General features: G+C 41.5%; 1 protein-coding gene across 1 annotated transcript; it reads left to right on the forward strand.

Annotated features, from left to right (window-relative positions):
* Window positions 1–111: 111 nt before the first annotated feature.
* On the forward strand, window positions 112–20428 carry LOC145454244 (uncharacterized). The gene is made up of 13 exons (XM_080332243.1): window positions 112–758; window positions 2066–2198; window positions 2485–2594; window positions 2829–2997; window positions 3141–3360; window positions 3960–4049; window positions 10441–10459; window positions 15509–15745; window positions 16006–16138; window positions 16357–16466; window positions 16975–17143; window positions 17585–17804; window positions 19238–20428. Exons 1-13 carry the CDS (start codon window positions 585–587, stop codon window positions 19329–19331), a joined length of 1878 nt encoding a protein of 625 aa, XP_080188369.1. The 5' UTR covers window positions 112–584; the 3' UTR covers window positions 19332–20428.
* Window positions 20429–20615: the final 187 nt, after the last annotated feature.

Genomic DNA, 20615 nt, shown 5'->3' on the forward strand with positions numbered 1-20615 from the left:
TTTGGATCACGAAAATATATTCACGGTATTTAATTGCCAATTTCGTGTTTATTCCAACACATACAGGTTTCATATGCCACAATGTACTTTTTAAACGTGATATGCCATTCGAACGTTCGCGCATGAGAGAACCACGGCGCTATATCCTATAATAGATACGACGCGAAAATGGTATTCTTTCTCGGGCAATCATATATTTTATATACATACCACTGTAGCGCTTCATGCTCTCGGGCGACGTCACTATATTTCCGCATCTCCGCGAGATAGCTAGTTCCCGTGTACGGGCGTATATATATTTGAAGGCGTATTTAAATATTAGCCACGGATTATCATTATGTGTGGGGCAAATGATGTGATTGCGGGCCTAGTAAGCATACCTGAATAACTAGCAACGACACTAATACGCACTCGCAGTGACGTAATCAAGTTTCGTATGTATAGCTGAGGAGAAATTCGTCTTCGTTCGAAGGTATAAGAACCCAGGTCATGGGTTTTGCAGTCGATCAAAATATATGCTGTAGTAGTAGCGTCTTTCTGGTGGTCTAAATATCCATTAGGTAACTATACTCATACCTACTGCTATGGAGGATAGAACGGAGTTCCTCCGTTCTGGAAATCTCGAAGGCAAAACCGTGATTATCACGGGAGCTAACCGGGGAATCGGCTTCGAATCTGCATTGGCTTTGGCTAAACAAGGAGCAAGACTTATTTTGGCATGTCGAGACCGTGATAGAGCAGAATTATCAAAGGAGTTGGTAAGTGCATGGAGCAAGGGACTTCAGTAAAACGTGACGGGGACGGACGGTCGTCCCATCGATCGTTACTTGTCAAATATTTACGAATACCGGAAGGTCTATATAACTCAGTGCAGGGATCAGGGTTGTAACCAAATAACGAGGTTCCGAGTCACAATAAATAACTCTCTGACAGAGGAGGTCAAAGTATAGTCAGCGATATTGGTACTCATCTAGAAGTAGAAGTAAAAGCAAAAATTTCTACTTTATTACAAATTGCTATTTCCAAGACCTGTCGAAACTACTTCACATCGAAGTAGAAAATGAAGGTGTGAGGTGTGGCATACTTCTAGCACAATATTTCTTAACCGTTGTTCCGCGGGACACTGTATAGGGGTTCCACGATCCAGTCTAGGGGCTCCGTGGTTGTCAAGCATAAGACACACTCAACTCATAAATATGATTTGTTATGATACACCCGTCTTGGCCATCATCGGTTGCAGGCAATTAAGCCCAATCAGCAGGCGATATTGTGCGTATGCAGGGGTTGGGGATCGAAATCGAAAGCCAGACATTCTGAAATGCCAATTCCATCTCCAATATATAGAAGCTCATTTAGAATTAAGCAATTGCGGGTATCACGCTGTTGCGTTTCGACCTGACAATACGATGTCACTTTCTATGGTGAAGCCTCGCATTTCTGAACTGGTATCTGAATGGGAACAGCATATAAGTAACGTCGAGTTTCTATGACTATTCATTATTATGTTTTCGTTTTGTGTGAATATTCTTTTTACACACTGTTGATTCACATTATATTTTGTGCGCCAGTAATCATTGTAATGTCTAGCTAGATAGATGTGTGTGTATTGTGGTAGTGGTAGAGATCTTCATTATTATGACTCGGCGAAAATCTGGGGTCCCACGAAGGCCTGCGTAAGTGTTCCACCGGTTAGTAAAGGTTAAATACCACTGATCTAGCAGTTACTTCCGAAATTGTACTAACGAAAAATGCCTATGACAATGAAAATTGGTGAATCCATAAATTGTAGCGAGAGAAAGAGACACCTAAAAAAGGCCAACAAAATAAATATGGGGCCTATATACTTGAATGAAGTCATATATTACATGACTCAATCAGGCTCAATAAGTCGAGTCAATCCGAAGTGACTCAAGCCAAGTCGAGTCATTTTCCATCTTCAAGAAAACGACTTGAGTCACGAGAATATTGCGACTCGAGTAATTACAACCCCGGCAGCTACTTTTCCGTATAGCGGCCTGCAGCTTATTTGTAAATAAGTTTAAGTAAATTCATGTTAATTATCTAGATTGAGCAAGAAGCGAAAAACAGTAACATAGCGGTGAAACAGCTAGACTTGGCTTCCTTCGAATCTATACGGCAATTTGCTCATGAGATATGCGAATCTGAAGATAGACTGGACATTCTCATCAATAATGCAGGTTTGTGTAATATGTCAATCGTACGTTTAGGAGTTCATAAACAATTCCATATCGTTTTCTGGATTCTAAAACGTCTTGTGACTATGGCTGAATGAGCAAAACTTACATCATTTGCGGTATTGCAGATGCAGAGTTCCTGCACGAGCTCGGTATTATGCCCAAGGCTTCTTATCATATAAGATGTGGAATTCAAGTTAAATTGCATGTTTGGTGGCATTCCTATAAATAACTTCTTATGATCGATAGTTTCGTACACTTTGTGCAATCAATTTATCTTAATCAACAGGGATTTTGGCGAATACTTACAGGACAACGGAAGATGGATATGAGTTGCACTTCGGAATAAATTATCTCGGACATTTCTTGCTCACGAATCTATTACTGGATTTACTGAAAGTAATTCTTAGAAATGGTCTCCACTAGAGCCCATTATTTGATTTTCGCATAGCATTCAAAGAACGCACGGATAATGTTATCCACATAAAACGTTTCTAACGAAGGCATTCGTATTAGCCTATATATCCCAACTCGGCATAATATGCTGATGCGAACTGACGCATAACACGCATGATCGTCCAAACGGACAATATACCATTGTAATATCGATAATAAAGCTTTTTTTTTCAACAGAAAAGTGCACCCAGTCGTATTATACATGTATCCTCCATTGGACATAAATACGGAAAAGTCAATTGGGAGGATCTAAATATGCAGAGCTGCTTCAATGGAGTCCACGCATATAGTCAAAGCAAATTAATGAATATTTTGTTTTCATTGGAGCTCCATAAGAGGCTATCAGGTAAATATAAAATTGATGACGGTTCTCTATTCTCAATTAGCAGGCCAAGTCGGCCACCAGCCTTTCCGAGCTAGTGCGCAAATTGGATATATTATGTCATGCACGTAGAGTAAGTTCTATGATCATAATTACATTACTTTCAGGGAGTGGGGTGACGTCAAATAGCTTGCATCCCGGGGCTATAAATACAGACATATACCGCGAATCTAATGGATGTTGCAAGCTGGCAGGTTGCATCGGCTTCTGGATTTCGTTGGTCGCAATGATGAGGCGGTGTATGAAACCACCAAATAAAGGCGCGGAGACTGTTGTCTATTGCGCAACTGAACCCGAATTAGAGTCAATTTCCGGACGGTACTTCAGGTATTTAATTACGAATTATACTGTGAGCAACACGTTCTGCTTAGATCTGCCGTCCTCGAGTGGTGTGCCGTCCCAAGAAGTTGTATTTCAGAAAATATACGACTTACTGGGTGGTGCAATTGTGCAGTGCATATAGCAAAGGCACGACAGGTAAGGGCGATGCCCGATGCGGAATCCGTATATTGGTGCGAGCTAAACCAACCATAAACACGAGTGGTTCTATTCGTACAAGATACACAATGTAGCGTACAATGCAACAGAAAAGGCACGATGCGATTCAAAGAACAGATAGGAAGATGTCGAAACGACTAATACGTGCGGTCCATCAATCTAACATCCACCTTTGGTATACTCAAGATGTATCATGTCCGATTCAGCGGTGTAATTGGTGGTGTTTATGATCAATGTCCATTTTACGCTTCCTCTTTCCTTATATGTGTCCTTCGCCGTGTCTTTTTATGGGGTTTATTTGAAAAATGCCACTAGAACAGCGACACATGGGACGAGAAGCCAAACGTGTTTCGGCAGGTCGGGTCGGATAAGGCATACGTTCGCCACACGTCAGCACAGCCCCATTATAATGTTGATTTTTTTTTCAGCAATTGTCGATTAAAGAGAGAAGCAAATCGGGCCAAGGATGACAATGCAGCTGCGAAATTATGGAAGCTTAGCGAAGAACTCACGGGATTGTAATATTCGCATGGCGCTTCCAATAATATCAATAATAGCGGGATCGCACACTGCAGATATTGATCCCTGCGCAACGAACACTATGTACAGTACACTTGCACACCACAGTCGCGGCGACTCACGATCATCATTCGCCAACACATCAGTGCGATACAGAATTGCGTCAATTAGATATGATATATTTGAGGTTATGCATCTATGTACGATATGGGTTTACCGTTCTCTTGAAAGTCCGTTTGTTCTATGCAAGTTTTCGTTATTATATCAGGGAAAGTAATAGGCTAGCTAAGGCTCAGCCATGCCATGCCATGAAATATGCATAACATATGTAGCTTTGCTGTTATGGTTTCGTGTCCTAACTTGCACTGTGCACAATGGAGAGTTCACTCACGTCACAAACGCTTGGTTGCTATCACGTTCGTTAGAAACGTTTGGTAATGCAAAAATACATGTTACTAAATGTGCTATATGCCATGGTAGTGACAAATATATTTCATTTAGACGGTGCTAACACTGAGGCCGCGTGGCCTATTTAAGCAAGAATAGATATTACTGCTGGTTGCGCTAATTTAGGTGTATTAAGCTGAAATCTCTCCTCATAATCAAAATTACAATATTCTTCTTTATTGTTATCTAGGATTAAGTAACATTGTGGCGGTTTTCACAAAACATTTTGGCAATTAACACGTCGTCTGTTTACTTAATCCAGCGTTTTGCACCTGGGGTACAAGAAGGTTGATTAATTGGTAAGGATGCAAAATGGAGTGGGAAGCTGCAACCTAAATTCCATGCATTTTTAACCATGGATGCCGTGACGCAGTAATTGGCTACTCTTGTCAATGCTTAGTCGGTTTGCTATGAAGTTTGCATTCAGTTATGCTGTTTCTGGGAAATAATCGTCGGAAAAATGAACATGGAATCACGATTATGCTTAGTATACGACTTCGCGTCTGTAACGGAGAATATGGTACACAACACTCCTATGGCCCACTGCAGCACAATGTTTGCAGACACAAGTTTACAACTGGCGAAGCCCGATGAATACTTTATAAACGTACATTACGGCTCCTAGTAAATGGGTGTAGTGTAGGTCTAGGCCACTAACTAAGAATAAGGACATCGATGGACCACATGCTGCCCTCCCCGACTATTTTAATCTGTGAGATGCATGACTTTCCTGTCTGCATCACATAATAAAAGAATACAATGCTAATTTACACATACGTACATAATACTTTTACCTCAGAGAGGCTGCGAAAGCTGATTCATTATTTCAAAGGGATGCGATCAGGGAAAAGGTTGAAACTATACTGGTCCTCATCTGTCACTCGGGCAACATGTGGGCTCATTTTCTTGGACTAGAGATGGGTTGTAGGTTTCCCAGACAAATGCATATTGAAGAAAATTTGCCTGAAGTCTAGTAGTAAATATCATTATAGATGCGCGGAAAATACACCAATATTAAATGGTTACGGTTGTGACTATAACTGCATGCAGGGCCGTAACAGCACTTCGTCAGGCCCCCCCCAAAACTTTGGTCTTGGGCCCCCCATAGGGTTATAGACCGAACTTCTGGGGGGCTTCGCCCCCCAGACCCCCCCTCCGGCGATACACTGTTTACCACTATTCATCTTAAACTTTGGGACTTTGTTTAGTGAATCAGTTTTTGTCGCCTAAGCGCGCGAAGCGCGGAAAATTTATGATTTCATCAGTCAGTATGATCGGGAATTGCGTATTTGTTATCAATTTTTATCTTCTCTCTGCTCACGTAATCAGATTTGCCGGTAGAGCTGAGTGAGGTGTGTTTGAAAAGGTAGGACCACTCAATAATAATTAAACAGCACCTCGTCAGGCACCCATCACGTTGTTCGCGTTTGTCACGAAATTATCTGTACTGTATTGTGAGCCGAGCGTTAGCGAGGCGCGAAAATTTTCGATAACTTATGATAAAATCGGTCAATCAGATCGGTGATTGCATATATATTATGCTATCAATTTATTGTCCTCTCTACTCACTTAATTAGATTTACCGTGTTGAGCTGAGTGAAGTGTCTTGAAAACGGGAGGGCCCGTAAATATTGATTAAACATCTTCGGGCGGGCGGACCCGTTGATATGACTTCGTTATGGTGTTACTTCGTGACTTCCAGTCTGCTATATCAAAAAATATAGAATCGCCCAAACGTAGGCTTCTAAACTAAGAGACGCACACGATTTCAAATTGGTATTTCTTCACTGGCATAAAATTTTCCCCAGCGGGATGGTAATTGTCTCGTGAGGTTCAGATTGCAAAGACAGGAACATTCGGCGCCAGTCATTCAGGAGCCTATGGACAATTAAACCTATATGTATTTTGTGTAGCCTATATAACGAAGTTTTCGGTCTGCATAAGGGCATAGACCTTTTCGGCCAAGCTTTTCTCGCTACCGACCGTTCTGGCACACTTCTTGGAGTCGCATGTTATATGGCCTAAAACTTGATTGTATGTCTCGGTGGGCCGTGGCGCGGTAATGGCCCAATATCCAATAATATAGAAAAATGGCTGCTTGAATTCGCGCGCAGCGCGAAAAAATTTTGAAAAATTTGCATCAATTTTCAGAAAATACGCTGTGATTTATGCTAATTCACGAAATAATTTTGGGCCCCCTTCGAGCTCGGGCCCCCCCCAATTGGGGGGTTTGGGGTGCGGCAGTTACGGTGCTGACTGCATGCGCTTTTATGGTCGTCGTAGAGTAGGGTTGCCATACGTCCGGAATTTCCCGGACATGTCCGGAATTTCACTGAAAAATCTGCGTCCGGGAGGAATTTCTAAAATATGCCTAAATGTCCGGAATTTTGAAGGCTTCAAGCAGTCTCAATTTTTTTTTCGTAAATCAACATAAACAGTATTATTTTCAAGCAGATTTACGCTATTCAAAATTTTTATTCGCGCTGCGCGCGAGTTAATGCAACGTATAATGATATTGGTATGGGCACCTGGCACTACTCTCGCCGAAAATGCAATCAAAATAAATATAAATAACCATCATTTACTGAAATAAGTCTGATTGTAACCACAATTATAAGATATAACGGTATATTCCTAGAGTTGGTTAAGGTCGATTGGATGCATCATCATCATCATCATCATCATTGGTTTATTAGCAATTTTATCAGTTCAATACACCACAAAAATGCGATACAATGAAAGAAAGGAAGATGTCGAAGCGACTAGTTTGTCTATGGAATCTGACACCCACCTTGGCCAAGGCGATGTAAAGAGGAGGCATGCACACTGAATGAAGGTAAAGAAGATAGTATAGAAAAAGAATGCGACAAGAAATAGGGCGGCATGTCATGGGAAGCGAGATCGATAGGTCAGTCGTGGTCCGGTAATCTTGAGGATGGACTGTATTTATTTAGTAGTAATTGCTTGTATTTCGACTTGAATGTGGACATGCTCGTCGACTGTCGGATGGCCGGCGGGATACTGTTCCATACATCAGGTCACAGACAGGGGTTCCAAATCTTGCGGTCGTTCGCCTTTATCTGATGTTGGACGTAATCGGCTTCCTAGGCCGTTAGATAAGTTTGGGCAAGCTGAATTTTTTAGTAATCCGCTTATCAAGTCTTGAGCTTTGCCACGGAACATTTTCAAATGGGAAATGAGGTCGCGACCATAAAAGGCTGGAAATCACCGGATGTGCAACCTGTTGGTGCATTTTACAATGGCCTAATATACGGAAGAATCAATGTTATTGAGAGATTTCATACATAAAATTTAACAGCCAAATGCATATAGTAAGTGCCCAACAAGTAACATCGACTACCCTATGGTGGCCCCAAGATCAGTGCTTTTTTGGACGGAAGGGGGAGGGGAGTAAAAATGTTCTTTCGGACCTGATTAAAACACTTAAACAGATAACCGCACCAACCGCAGGGCTCTCAAACTCAATCCTGACAGGCCAGACACGGCCCGCCTGTGATATCATCCGGCCCGTATAGGAATCTATTGTAGACCCTAGCAAGTATAGCAATCACCAGATCTCACATTACAGATGGCCCAATGTTCCACTCCATTCCTGTATAGTGTATACAGTCGATGGGCAATGGTTTGCTATTGTGACGTCATATTGACGGACAATGTGGCACATCTCAAAAAATCCGCTAGTGGGCGCTAGAGAGTGTCCGGAATTTGCTTCACAAAAATATGGTAGCCCTATCGTAGAGTTGTGACCCAATGATTCGTAATGTTATTTACTTCATAACGTCCCGTTACCTTAGTTATGTTTTAAGAAGAACTGCTTATTCGATATCGACTTTGAATTATTTTTTAGTATAAAGTACTGATGTAGGATTGGTTTGCCTCCCATCTATGAATGTAATTTAAAGGTGTGGTCAAAGTATAGTCGGCATTGCTACTCAAGTAGAAGCAGTGATTTTTTCTAACATATATACATACACAGACTACTTTAGGCAGAATATGAACGGTCTGAAAAGTACTCGAGAAGTACTTTCAAAAAGAAGGTGTGTCGAGCACTGGCGTAGCAGCAAGTGCTGCCGCCCCTGGCTCTCGCTTAAAATGCCGCCCCCCCCCCTTCAAGTAGACCGCAGCAAATTTCGACGTAGATTCATGTTCAAGCAATATTGTCAATAAAAAGAATTACAAATAATATGCCGCGTCTCAGCCTCACCGTATCAACGTTAACGTTAAGGCCAAAAATAATAAAGACGAGTGTATTGTGCAAATAGAAAATCAATAGCCGCCTTAAAGCAAAATCAGCGATAATATCCTCAAATTCAAGTTTTTGAAAGTAGTTTCTTTCTATAGACAGATGGATAGAGCTGATAGCCGATCATCATTCATGGCAGAACGTAAATAAGTCTTAATCAGTTTGAGCTTTGAGAAGCTCCTCACATAGCTCGCAATTGAAACACCAATGGTCAGATAAAGTTTCAGACACGAGCATAAATATGATGTCGAATCAAGTAGCTTTGCATTAACTAACTGTAAAACATCAAACGCTGTTGCACTATACGATCAAACGTGGTTTCGCTGCTCCGCAGCTCCGCACCAGCCTCTTAACCCTTTTAAAATCTCAAGTTGAACAACTTCATATGATCATATCTTAATTTGTGTTCGTCCTAGAGGCCTCATATTGGTTTGGACGAAAAGCTAGCAACCTTCTGATTTATATGATCCCTAATTCGAAGATATAAGGCAGTGGTTCTCAACCTATGGAGGGCGCGCCCCCTTGGAGGAGGGGGGGTTAAAGCATCTGAAGGGGGCGCGAAGAAGCGGTCAACTGACTTGTTTTCGCGCTCTGCGCGATTTACCTCCGATTCACGCGTGTTTCTCTATATATTAGGGTTGTCCAAAATTTGGAAAATCTTACAAATCCCCCGTTGTAATGTCTTATTCTATAGATTATTGTTAAAAAACGACACTCGGCCTAAAAGAAGCTCACAGGAAGGCCGTTAAGATTTCGTGCAAAGCGTATGAAAGTAGCTGCAAAAGAATGGGCGTGCCACCGACCATCGAACGGCGAGAAGACTAGTAATCACGAAACCACGGCTCTTGATTGGCTGATCGGCTATGCTTCAATGACCACGGCAGCAGCAGCTTGCTGATTATGTGATCAAGGAGTCTGCTACCGGCGGCGATTTTGAAAGCGCATTGTATGTAGGTTGACAGTTAATGATTTAGGATTGATTCAGGGTATGTTGAGGTACGAAATACATGATGAACAAACAACAGCTGCTTCACAAAAACGTCTAAAGCATGACCGCTAGGGTTGTCCAAAATTTGGAAAATCTTACAAATCCTCCGTTGTAATGTCTTATTTTATAGATTATTGATAAAAAACGACAATGGGCCTAAAAGAAACTCACAGGAAGGCCGTTAAGATTTCGTGCAAAGCGTTTGAAAGTAGCTGCCTAAGAATGGGCGTGCCACCGACCATAGAACGGCGTGAAGACTAGTAATCACGAAATCACGGCTCTTGATTTGCTAATCGGTTATGCTTCAATGGCCACGAGAGCAGCAGCTTGTTGATTAGGTGATCAAGAAGTCTGCTACCGGCGGCGATTGTGAAAGCGCATTGCATGTAGGTTGGCAGATAATGGTTTAGGATTGATTCAGGGTATGTTGAGGTACGAAATACATGAAGAACAAACAACAGCTGCTTCACAAAAACGTTCAAAGCATGACCGCTTTATTGTGAAGGAAACCGCCGCAGCCTATATGCCTTGTTTTTTTTTTGTTTTTTTTTTTTTTTTGCGGCTCGCCGAAAACCCAGACCATCGTAGTCCCCTCTCCACATCTGTTTTAGGGGCGTCCTCCGGTCTGGGGGTTTTGTGTTCGTCTTGTTTTTTTTTTCAACTTGCAACGGATATGTTTTTTTTTTTTTAGGCACTCGCTGGGCCCGATGGTAATCTGTTTTGGAGGTCTTTCAAGTCCTGTGGTATATCGTTTCGGTGTGCAAGTCGTTTCCTTATTGAGTTGCAAGTTTTGTTGTAAATTTCTTTTATCATATATTCCTCGTTTGTCTCATTGATGTTTTCGTGGTCTAATTTAATTCTGTGGTGTATCATGTTTTGTTTATATACGGCGAGTATTATTTTGGCTTGATTTTTATTTTCTTCAGTTTCACTCACTTTTACAACATTCTCCATTGTGAAGATTGTATGTTTTTGGTTTTTCTTGGTTGTGAGGCGCTCGAGTCTTTCTAAAATCTTTTTTGCTGTTGGGCAATCAAAGACGATGTGTTTTGATGTTTCTGTGTTGTTTCCACATTGTCTACAGTTTGTTAGCGCTTTTTGCCCTGGCTTCATGTCGAGTAGACCCGTTTCTTTTCTTTTTGCGCCAAAGAGATAGCCCTCGTTTGCTATTCTGTAGCTCGCTATTTTCTCTTTGTTTGTGATTGTCCCGTTCACGTAGATGTTATCTCGGTGTATGTTCAGCCAGTTCGCTTCGGCTTTGGGTTTTTTGTATGTTTCCTCGTACTTTTTCTTTATGTCTATATATATTTGCTTCAATGTGCTTTCCGCCCACTGTTGTTTTGTCCACTCGAGTTTTTTATCGATATTTATTAGTATTTTCCAATCTTTGGTGAGTGTGATTCTGTGTGGCATGCTGTTGGTGAAGAGAGCTTGGTTCCATCTTTTAATTGTTGGTCCCAGTTTGTATAGGTCGTGGTGGTGCCATAGTTCCACCGGCTCTTCCAGCATGGTGAGTATTTTTATCTTTTCAATTTGGCTTGCTCTGATTTTGCTTTCTATGTGGGGAACGTCCATGCCCCCAGTTTTCTTGCTTTGGATGAGTTTTAGTCTTGCCATTATTTCAATTTTTTCTGGATGCCAGAGGAAGTCATAAAAAAGTTTGTTGAGCGTTTTTACAGTGTCTCTCTTTGGCGAGAGGGTTCTTGCTTGGTAGATTATTTTAGGGGTTATGATCGTGTTTAGGATGAGTTGTTTCCCGTACCACGTGAGATATCGTTTGGAGTGTTGGAACAGTTTCTTTCTGATGGACTGTATTGTTTTACTCCACATTTCTTCACTTTGGTTTTCCCCTATGAGTTGACCCAGGATTTTTATTCTCGGCTTTATTTGGCTTTCAAAGGATTTTTCCACGATGCAATGTTTTGTTTTGTTGATGATAAGTATTTCGGTTTTATTTTCATTTAGTTCTTGTCCCGTTGCCTGCTTTAGTAAATTGAATTCTTCTAGGATATATTTTATTGATGTAAGATCTTTTGTCATTGTAGTGACATCGTCTGCGAATTGTTGGACTTTGGTTTCATGTTTTCCTAATCTGACTCCTTGGATGTTTCTGTTGTTTTTAATTCTCTCCGCTATGGGTTCTCCTGTGAGGATGTACAGATATGCGCTGAGGGGACATCCTTGCCGGATTCCCCTTTGCATTTTGATGTTTTCTGTTTGTGTCCCGTTTACGGAGATTCTGTTGAAGGAGTTGCTGTATATCGTGTTTATTAGTTTTATCGTGTTTGGCCCGAATTTCATTTTCTCCATTATGGCAAAGAGGTAGTTGTGGGATACTAGGTCAAATGCCTTTCTTTGGTCAAAGTTAGCGATGACGACGGTTGTTCTTCGGTCTTCTGCTAGTTCTTTGGCGGCCATGACGTTTCGTAGAACGTCTGTGATTTGTCGGCCTGGGACGGAGCACTTTTGTGTGTGTCCCACAACGTCTCCAATATTTTGCTTTATTCTATTGGCGATGATTTTTGCCAGTATTTTATAGTCTACATTGGAGAGTGAGATCGGTCTCCAATTTTCTAGGAGTGCCGGGTCTTCCTTTTTGTGTATCAGTGTCACTAGGGTTTGGCCCCACGATTTAGCTATTTTTGCGAAGCAAATAGCATTGCTGTAAAGCTGTAGAAGGTCTTCCTTGATGAGTGAGTAGAAGCTTTTATAAAATTCACTGGATAATCCATCAGGCCCTGGTGTACTGTGTGTTGGTTGTGCACCTATCGCCTCTTTGATTTCGTCTAGGGTTATTAGCGCATCTTGCATGTCACTTTGTTCTTGTGTGAGTTGTTTCTTCACACAGGCAATTAGTTCTTTTGTTTTTTGTGTTGGGTCGTTGTGTGCCCGTCCCCACAATTTGTGGTAGAAGTTCCACACTGTGCCCAGTATTTGTCTTTCATTTTCGGATGTTTCTCCACTTTCGTTTGCTACTCTGTTCAGAGTTTTGTGGTTTTTGTTGGTTTTCAACTCGGAGTAGAACTGGTGAGTTGGTTTCTCCTGGTGTTCCAGTGTTTCTCTGTAGTGTAATTTCATGAGAAACTCTGTTTTCTCCTTTTCGAGTTGTTTGAGCTCCTTTATTAGGAGTTTTTTTTCTTCAGGTGTTGTGTTCGGATCTTCTATTTTTTTTTCTTGTTTGTTTGTGTTTGATTTCGTGTTTTTGATTCTTCAACCCCGTATGCGATTGAGGCATCTTTTATTTTTTGTTTGAAGGCATCCCACCATTCGTCCAGGCTTTGGTATTTTGCCTTCTGTAGGTCGTGTTCGCTGTATATGTTTTCAACGTACGCTCTATATTTATCATGCTGGAAGTGTGATGTGTTGTTTTTCCAGCTTCCCGGTCCCCATTTGCGATCTTTCTTGGGTTTAATAGTGAGCACCATGTAGTAGTTGTGGTCGGCTAGATAGTTGATTTTATACTCGCATTTTGTTACGTCCATCGCAAGGTTTTTGGACAGGTATACCCTGTCTATTCGTCTAGAGTTGAGGGGTTTCGTGGAGGTGTATATTTTGGGGTGTGGTTGTCTAGATCTAAATATGTCGACGTAATTGTTTATATAGGTATAGTTTTTCCATATGACTGCTGCTTGTGTTGGTTTCGAGTTGCTTTTTCTCATGGCATCAATTTCGGCGGTGATCATGTTAAAATCTCCGGCGATAATTGTTGCTTCTTCCTCACTGTTCATCTCCTGTGTGAGTTTGTTGTAGAACGCTGTTTGCGTTGATTTGCTTGGTGGTGCGTAAAGGTTCCAGATGTTAAGTTTTGTCGAATTACCCGAAACGATGCTTATTTGATGAGCCCTGTGGGGTGTTTGAATGAAATGTCTTATGTTTGTGTTTTCTGGTATCCAATCTTCCTTGACTAAAATTAGTGTTCCCTGGTAGTAGAATTTTGTTTTATCGCACCATTCGTCAGATTTATTAAGATGGTTGCTGTATACTTTGTAATTGTTGTCGCTGGCCCAACCACGAAGTCAACCTACATACAATGCGCTTTCAGAATCGCCGCCGGTAGCAGACTCCTTGATCACCTAATCAGCAAGCTGCTGCTGTCGTGGTCATTGAAGCATAGCAGATTAGCCAATCAAGAGCCGTGGTTTCGTGATTACAAGTCTTCTCGCCGTTCTATGGTCGGTGGCACGCCCATTCTTTGGCAGCTACTTTCAAACGCTCTGCACGAAATCTTAACGGCCTTCCTGTGAGATTCTTTAAGGCCCAGTGTCGTTTTTTATCAATAATCTATAGAATAAGACATTACTACGGAGGATTTGTAAGATTTTCCCAATTTTGGACAACCCTACTATATATAGACCAAATTTCATTATTTTGAATTCTCTCATCAACAGTCATGACCTTCCGTGCCATCAAACAATCTGTTGGGGTTGCCAACATCCCGGTTGGATTTGTGATATGAAGATAAGGGGACGCAAAATTTTTCACTATCATAAAGGGGGCGTGTCTAAAAAAAGGTTGAGAACCACTGGTATAAGGCAGGTAACGCAGGTAACTCCAAAAAGTCCACCTCGTCGTCATAAGTGCTTCTAAAAGCGCTGGTGAATAAATTGTGACTTTCGCTTTGCAGCAGCGCGTGGGAATTCAAAAATCCAAACATATCATTTAAGTGGTGTATGCCGGTAAACCTAGTTTCAGCTTCAAGTTTAAATCTGTCCAAAGCTTGAAACATGCATCGTCTAACTTCTTCAACAACACTGAGGCCACTATCTTCTGATTGTTCACCAGGCATTCTCCTTTTTCTGCGAGCTCTCCGAACAATCGGCCTTGACGGCTATTTCGGAGCGGTTCCATCGCCATGTTAACATATTAATTCGTGTTTTCGGAATCATCGCGGTCGTGGGTTCGATCCCCGGGTCAGACCGAATACTCGAAAACGGGTATCCGCGGTTATCCCGCTAGGTGCTCAGCAATCACGGAAGAGAAAAAAAACGGGGATGCAGACTAGATGACCTAACTATAAAGTCCGTATCGCCTCTCCGTCGTCAAAGCATCGATCGATAGTGCAGGCGAAAAAGAATACCATATCTCACTCTCTCTCTCTCTCTCTCTTACTGTGCAGCCTCATTTTGCCGCCCCCTTGGAACCTGCCGCCCCTGGCGCAGAGCCAGAACCGCCAGGTGGCTGCTACGCCACTGGTGTCGAGGCATCACATACCTTTACGTCAGGGGTTCCAAAACGGGGATACTCGTACCCCATGGGGGCACAAGATTGAATATCACGGGGTACGAAGGTCCTTGAGTCAAAGAGCAGCTTTTAAAACAGATTTCACAGTTTTAGAATTGTAAATGATATTATGTCATTACGGTATTTGCTTTAAAACAATTATAAGGAAATACTTGTTATTTAGTAAGGAGCCTCGTCATCGTCTCATAACAATGCGTTTTTTTGTTGCTGCCAGTAAAAAATGAAAGGGGTTTCCTTTTCAAATTCACCGATATAGTATCAATTTATTAGAGTTAAGTACATGCGTAATGCCGATTATTCAATTATGATGTTGCCTTATCAACTTGACACACATGTGACATATCACATAGTCCCGCGGTTTACAAACCTACAATCAAGAACTATATGCGCTATGATTACTAAGTAAACAGAGCTCAAAACACCGCATGACTGGCAAGTACACACCGCATGACTTGTTGGCAAGTAAACACCGCATGACTTGTTGGCAAGTAAACACACCGCCTGCGGCGATAGTATAGGCCTACGCCAAGAACAATTTCATAGTCAAAACGCATACCAGCAAAGCCATGGGTAAAAGTAGGAGCGCTACGAATGGATGGGTGGATCCAGACATTAAGATGAACGGCAAGACAGTTTTAATCACAGGAGGAAACACGGGAATTGGACTAGAAAGTGCAACGGATTTGGCCAACCGTGGGGCAAGGATTATACTCGCTTGTCGAAACACGGTAAAAGCCGAAGATGCAAAGTACCGGGTTGGTACTCTTCCTGGACTGCTAGGAGTCTAGACTAGCACATTAGTGTAGCATTCCTTGGTTCTTTCGGATAAGTATGGTAATGAGTAATAATAATTATACTATAATAAGTTAGAACTTCTATGAATATATCTTCCGCAATCACATATCGTTGAGGCATCATATTGACTTTATTATAATGACGTCTTCACAATGTTAAAATCGAATTTCTATAGATATAGATACTATACATTGAAATCAGTCTTGTTAACTCCAACTAGATTGTCCAGAGTACGGGGCACACTGATGTGACCGTGAAAAAACTAGATCTCGCCTCTATGCAGTCTATCCGAAGTTTCGCAGGAAATATAGTTGAAACGGAAGAACGACTGGACGTCCTCGTTAATAACGCGGGTAAGAGTTGGATGAATGTTCATAGTTCAGGATAGCACATCTCTTTCATAAATGAACTAGAATCTATAAATTTTATCTTATCTGTACGTCATTACGATCCGTTATCTACTTCAAATAAACTTATTCCTGTTCAAAACTACAGTTCCGAATCCAAGTAGAAATCAGTAACCTTCATTTATTTCAAAACAATATAGGTACAAAATCGTTACTTTCTTTAGGTCTGCTAGTAAATTCGTATCGTGAGACAAGCGACGGATTCGAAACAACTTTCGGAGTGAATCATCTGGGTCCTTTCTTACTTACCAATCTGTTACTTGATTTATTGAAGGTAATTATCACTACAGACGAGCCTATATCCCTGGTGAGATTCATAGAACGGGAGAGCTGGGTTTAACAAGTTCCCGGGTCCGTCAAAGCCGATACATCAGACTATGGTATTTTGTGCTATAACTATGGGGCCACTAGGGAATTAATCGACGATGCGGGCAGCTAGGGCCGAATGATTTGGATGGAGAGCATCTACAGCTACAGCTACACCTACACCATATCCGAAGGTGGATTATATCTACCATACATGGGGTAAAACGCGAACCACCACATATCGAATGCAGTCACATATTTTTAATAACCGTGTATAGTATACCGAAGTGCGGAAGATGTTGATCGTCACGTGCAAAAATATCGATCACTAATAGTAGTGTTAAGTTTATGTTGAATTGAGTATAGAGTTGATGAAATTCAATTATAACACGAAATATCCAGATAAACAGGTATTCTATATAACAGATGACGTGTATCATGATTCCCATATATTCTTATTTATAATATCTTCACAGCGCAGCGCACCGAGTCGAATTGTTACTGTTTCGTCAAGCGCCCATCAAATTGCGAGTATACATTGGGATGACATCAATTTAACCAGATCCTTCAATGGAATGACCGCATATAGCCAGAGCAAGCTAATGAACATTCTCTTCACACGACAATTGAGCAAAATGCTGGAAGGTGGGCCACTGAATTTCGAGAGCGATTATTGTCCAAGATACTGGGTCATTCGAGTCCAAATATTTGATTAGAGGTGACAGCGGGACGACTCTTGCGCATCTGTTTTATTGTTCCATTCAACACCAAACTGCTACACATTCGATGCATAGCATGTACGTTAAATAACTTTCCATCTATGCGAAATATGTGCGGAATTGAAACACCATATCAGCAGAATAATAATAATGAGTTTAGACATAGGGCGACGCCTTGCCTGTGCGATTCATTTCTACATTCTCGTCATCGAAACTCACACTCCGTCCTTCTCAAATCGCCATTATATTACCAATGAGGGATGATAAGAAATTTTCATATCTATAGAATGGTGTCTTGTATCAGGGATATCTAGATATGCATGTTTTGTATAAATTGGTTTTCGCAAATTGCATTTACGTTTAATAGGGTCAGGAGTCACAGCGAATTGTTTACACCCCGGCATCGTGGAAACAGAAGTTTTCCGAGAATTCGATGACTGTTGCCAATTTGGGTTCTTCGGGTGCATAACCTATATGATCACTCAAATCTGTACTTGCAAGATGGTTACTCCGGAGAAAGGCGCCCAGACATCCATATACTGTGCGGTAGCACCAGAGCTGAAAACGGTATCTGGTGAATACTTGGAGTAAGTGTGGATTTTTACGAAGAACTAGTATAGAATATTCATGATCTGGTGGACTAAGGAGAAAATATCAACAGGAGTACTTCTACGGTATACTGAATCAAATGCATACAATTATATTCTGAAATCCATGATTATAACTACAATTACTCTCTAAAATTCACAATCCAAACACTTTTCATTTCACATTTCGTGGTCAGGGATATCTATATATAGATAACTATTCCCGTTAACGGTTCCGGTGTTCATTTTATTGGTCCAACAATGACTTCAAGTCAACCGTGATCCTAGCAATTGCGTGACAGGCGCATATTTTCGGCGACGGACATGACTTCAGTTAGAAAGCGACTGTTCATTGATTTTCTCTTCTCCATCAATTAAAAAATATCCGAAATCTACTAGTTCCCAATCACGAGAACCGGATACTAGAGCAGTGGTTCTCGACCTTTTTGTCTTTGCGGACCCCTTTTGGACCGTCAAGGACCCCCGTGGACCCCACACGGTCAATTATCATGCAATCGTCATCTGTCTACTAGTGCAAATGACATCTATAGGCTAGTAATAAACAGAAACTTTTCTTGAAAACAACATCATATTATTTATGTAGAAATTGGGCTGACTTTTATTATTTGAAAGGGAATTTTGCAACGGCATTTCTTGAAATACGTTTGATACTAACGAGTGCCGAAAATGTGAACAACGCGTAACGCTCCTAACAACACATTTGGGTTATGATCGTAACAAATATGGCACTAAAATTAACAAACAATTTTTTAATGAACATATTACGCCAAGCCTGGTCATTTCCATCTAGCAGCTCATATTGAAGTTATTACAGGAAATGGTTATGAAAATCACAGGAGATAATGGATCTTTGTAAACATTTTGAAGTCACCGTGATTGACCTTACTAATCCAACTTTTTATTTTTTTTCACAATCCCCAACAAAATATCTCTACACAGTAAAATATATGTATCGGTAGACAATTCGTAATTTAGCAATTAAAATGTGTCTGCACAGATGGATCTCTGACGGCCATTCTGTCGATGTGAGTTCTGGAGTTTTACTGGTAAGGAAGCGGAACTGCCTCGTGATTTTCCTAATAAAAAAATAAAAATTAGGTTATGTAATTTTAGAGGCTTCGCGGACCCCCTGAAAATGCTTCGCGGACCCCCTGTTGAGAACCACTGTACTAGAGCATTATATTAGAGATAAATCATATCAAATAGAATTGCTTAAAATATTAACGTGATATTCAACCACAACTATCCGGATGTTGGATTCACATGCACGTTTAACGGTGGCGGCTGTACTAAGGATGATACATAGCGACGGCGATGACACTTGCATATCAGAAGCTGACGCGTGTCGAGGCTAAAAGTGTAGCATAGTTACTAAGAATCATTCATTTATCATCGATTCAATTTATTTGCAGAAATTGCAAGGTAGCCGGAGTGACAAGAGCAGCAAGAAATGACGCAAGCGCCGAAAGATTGTGGCAAATTAGCGCCGATTACACTGGGATATAGTACGAAAATAGGCCAATTGCATACGGATAGCCTACTCGTCGCCCAAGAGAAATAACCTAGTTTGTACTACGTTTTGGGCACCAGATATAATAGGGGGGGATAAATAGAGCTTAAATTCCCGAGGTCACGAAATTATTGTTTGTTGTGACATGTCTCGCTTTTTTCGGTTATCCTCCCACTCAATACATATGCCAATCATAGGATGAGGTCATTTCAAGGTAAATGCATCTTAGACTTGGTGACCCGACGGTTCGTACCACTGCATGTAATGAATATGTGTTCTCACTGTGAGCATTTCTGACGAGCCTGGCTGTCAAACGACACGACCTCGCAATATTGGTCCTAAGGCTGTAGCCTATGTTTCACATTGTTCCAACGATGCACTGGAAACATTCAAACTATGCAAGACGATAGTGGTCTGTAACGATTTCTAAACTCGATTGTAATTTACATTTTACAACACGCGCAGTCGCGCACTGCTGGTGACCTACACTTTCGTTTGCTGCTAGAATTCATGCATTGCCGCGCGTAGCAAAATTTTGCGGTCTTGTCATGCGAGCACAGCACAAACAAATGCAGCAGAATCGATTCGAGCCGGCTTGCCCAGTTCGTGCCGATCCAAACCTTCAACATGTATTTACTCATAGCTCGCCCGTTTACATATGATTGGCTTTGGTCTGCGCTCGAGATTACCGGACCATGCCCAGAAAATACCCGGTGAAGGATGAATGAATGCAAAGAGCAAGGAAACGGGTGCAACAGAAGGATAGGTAAAATGTCAAAAACAAACCCTTCAACATCGAGCATCAGGCCGATATGGTGCTATAGGGTCATTTCGACATCCTGTTTGTTCATTACATCGCATTGTGTCTTGTGTTATTGTGTATCCCGTGTCGCATGGTACTTCGTGTATCTCCAGTGGATAAAACATTAGAACAGCCGACAACATTTCTGCCGCGATGCTATCGACATTGCTAGGCCGGTTGTGTGCGTTCGCTTCGCAGACGCTCGTAGCCGCAATTTCTCTTGAGTATCGCAATCTTGTGATATTATTGTGAAAATTATCAATGGAATGGTGCGTTCGGCAGCGACTGGAACGATGACGCTCTGCGATTCGCACAGTCTTCAGTGAGTAGGCAGTAGGCACGCGGGAGTGGCGAGTAGCGCAGAGGCCGTGGAGGTTTATTCAGGCTCCACAAGAATAGGGTGATCGAAATAAAGTAATACACTAATGATGACCAAACACTAGGGATGGTGTGAACCTGTTACCTTTTTGAAAAGTTC

The sequence above is a fragment of the Botryllus schlosseri genome, chromosome 13 (genome assembly GCF_051294905.1).
Source record: "Botryllus schlosseri isolate E-star chromosome 13, Bs_hap1, whole genome shotgun sequence".
In the NCBI taxonomy this organism is placed as follows: domain Eukaryota; kingdom Metazoa; phylum Chordata; class Ascidiacea; order Stolidobranchia; family Styelidae; genus Botryllus; species Botryllus schlosseri.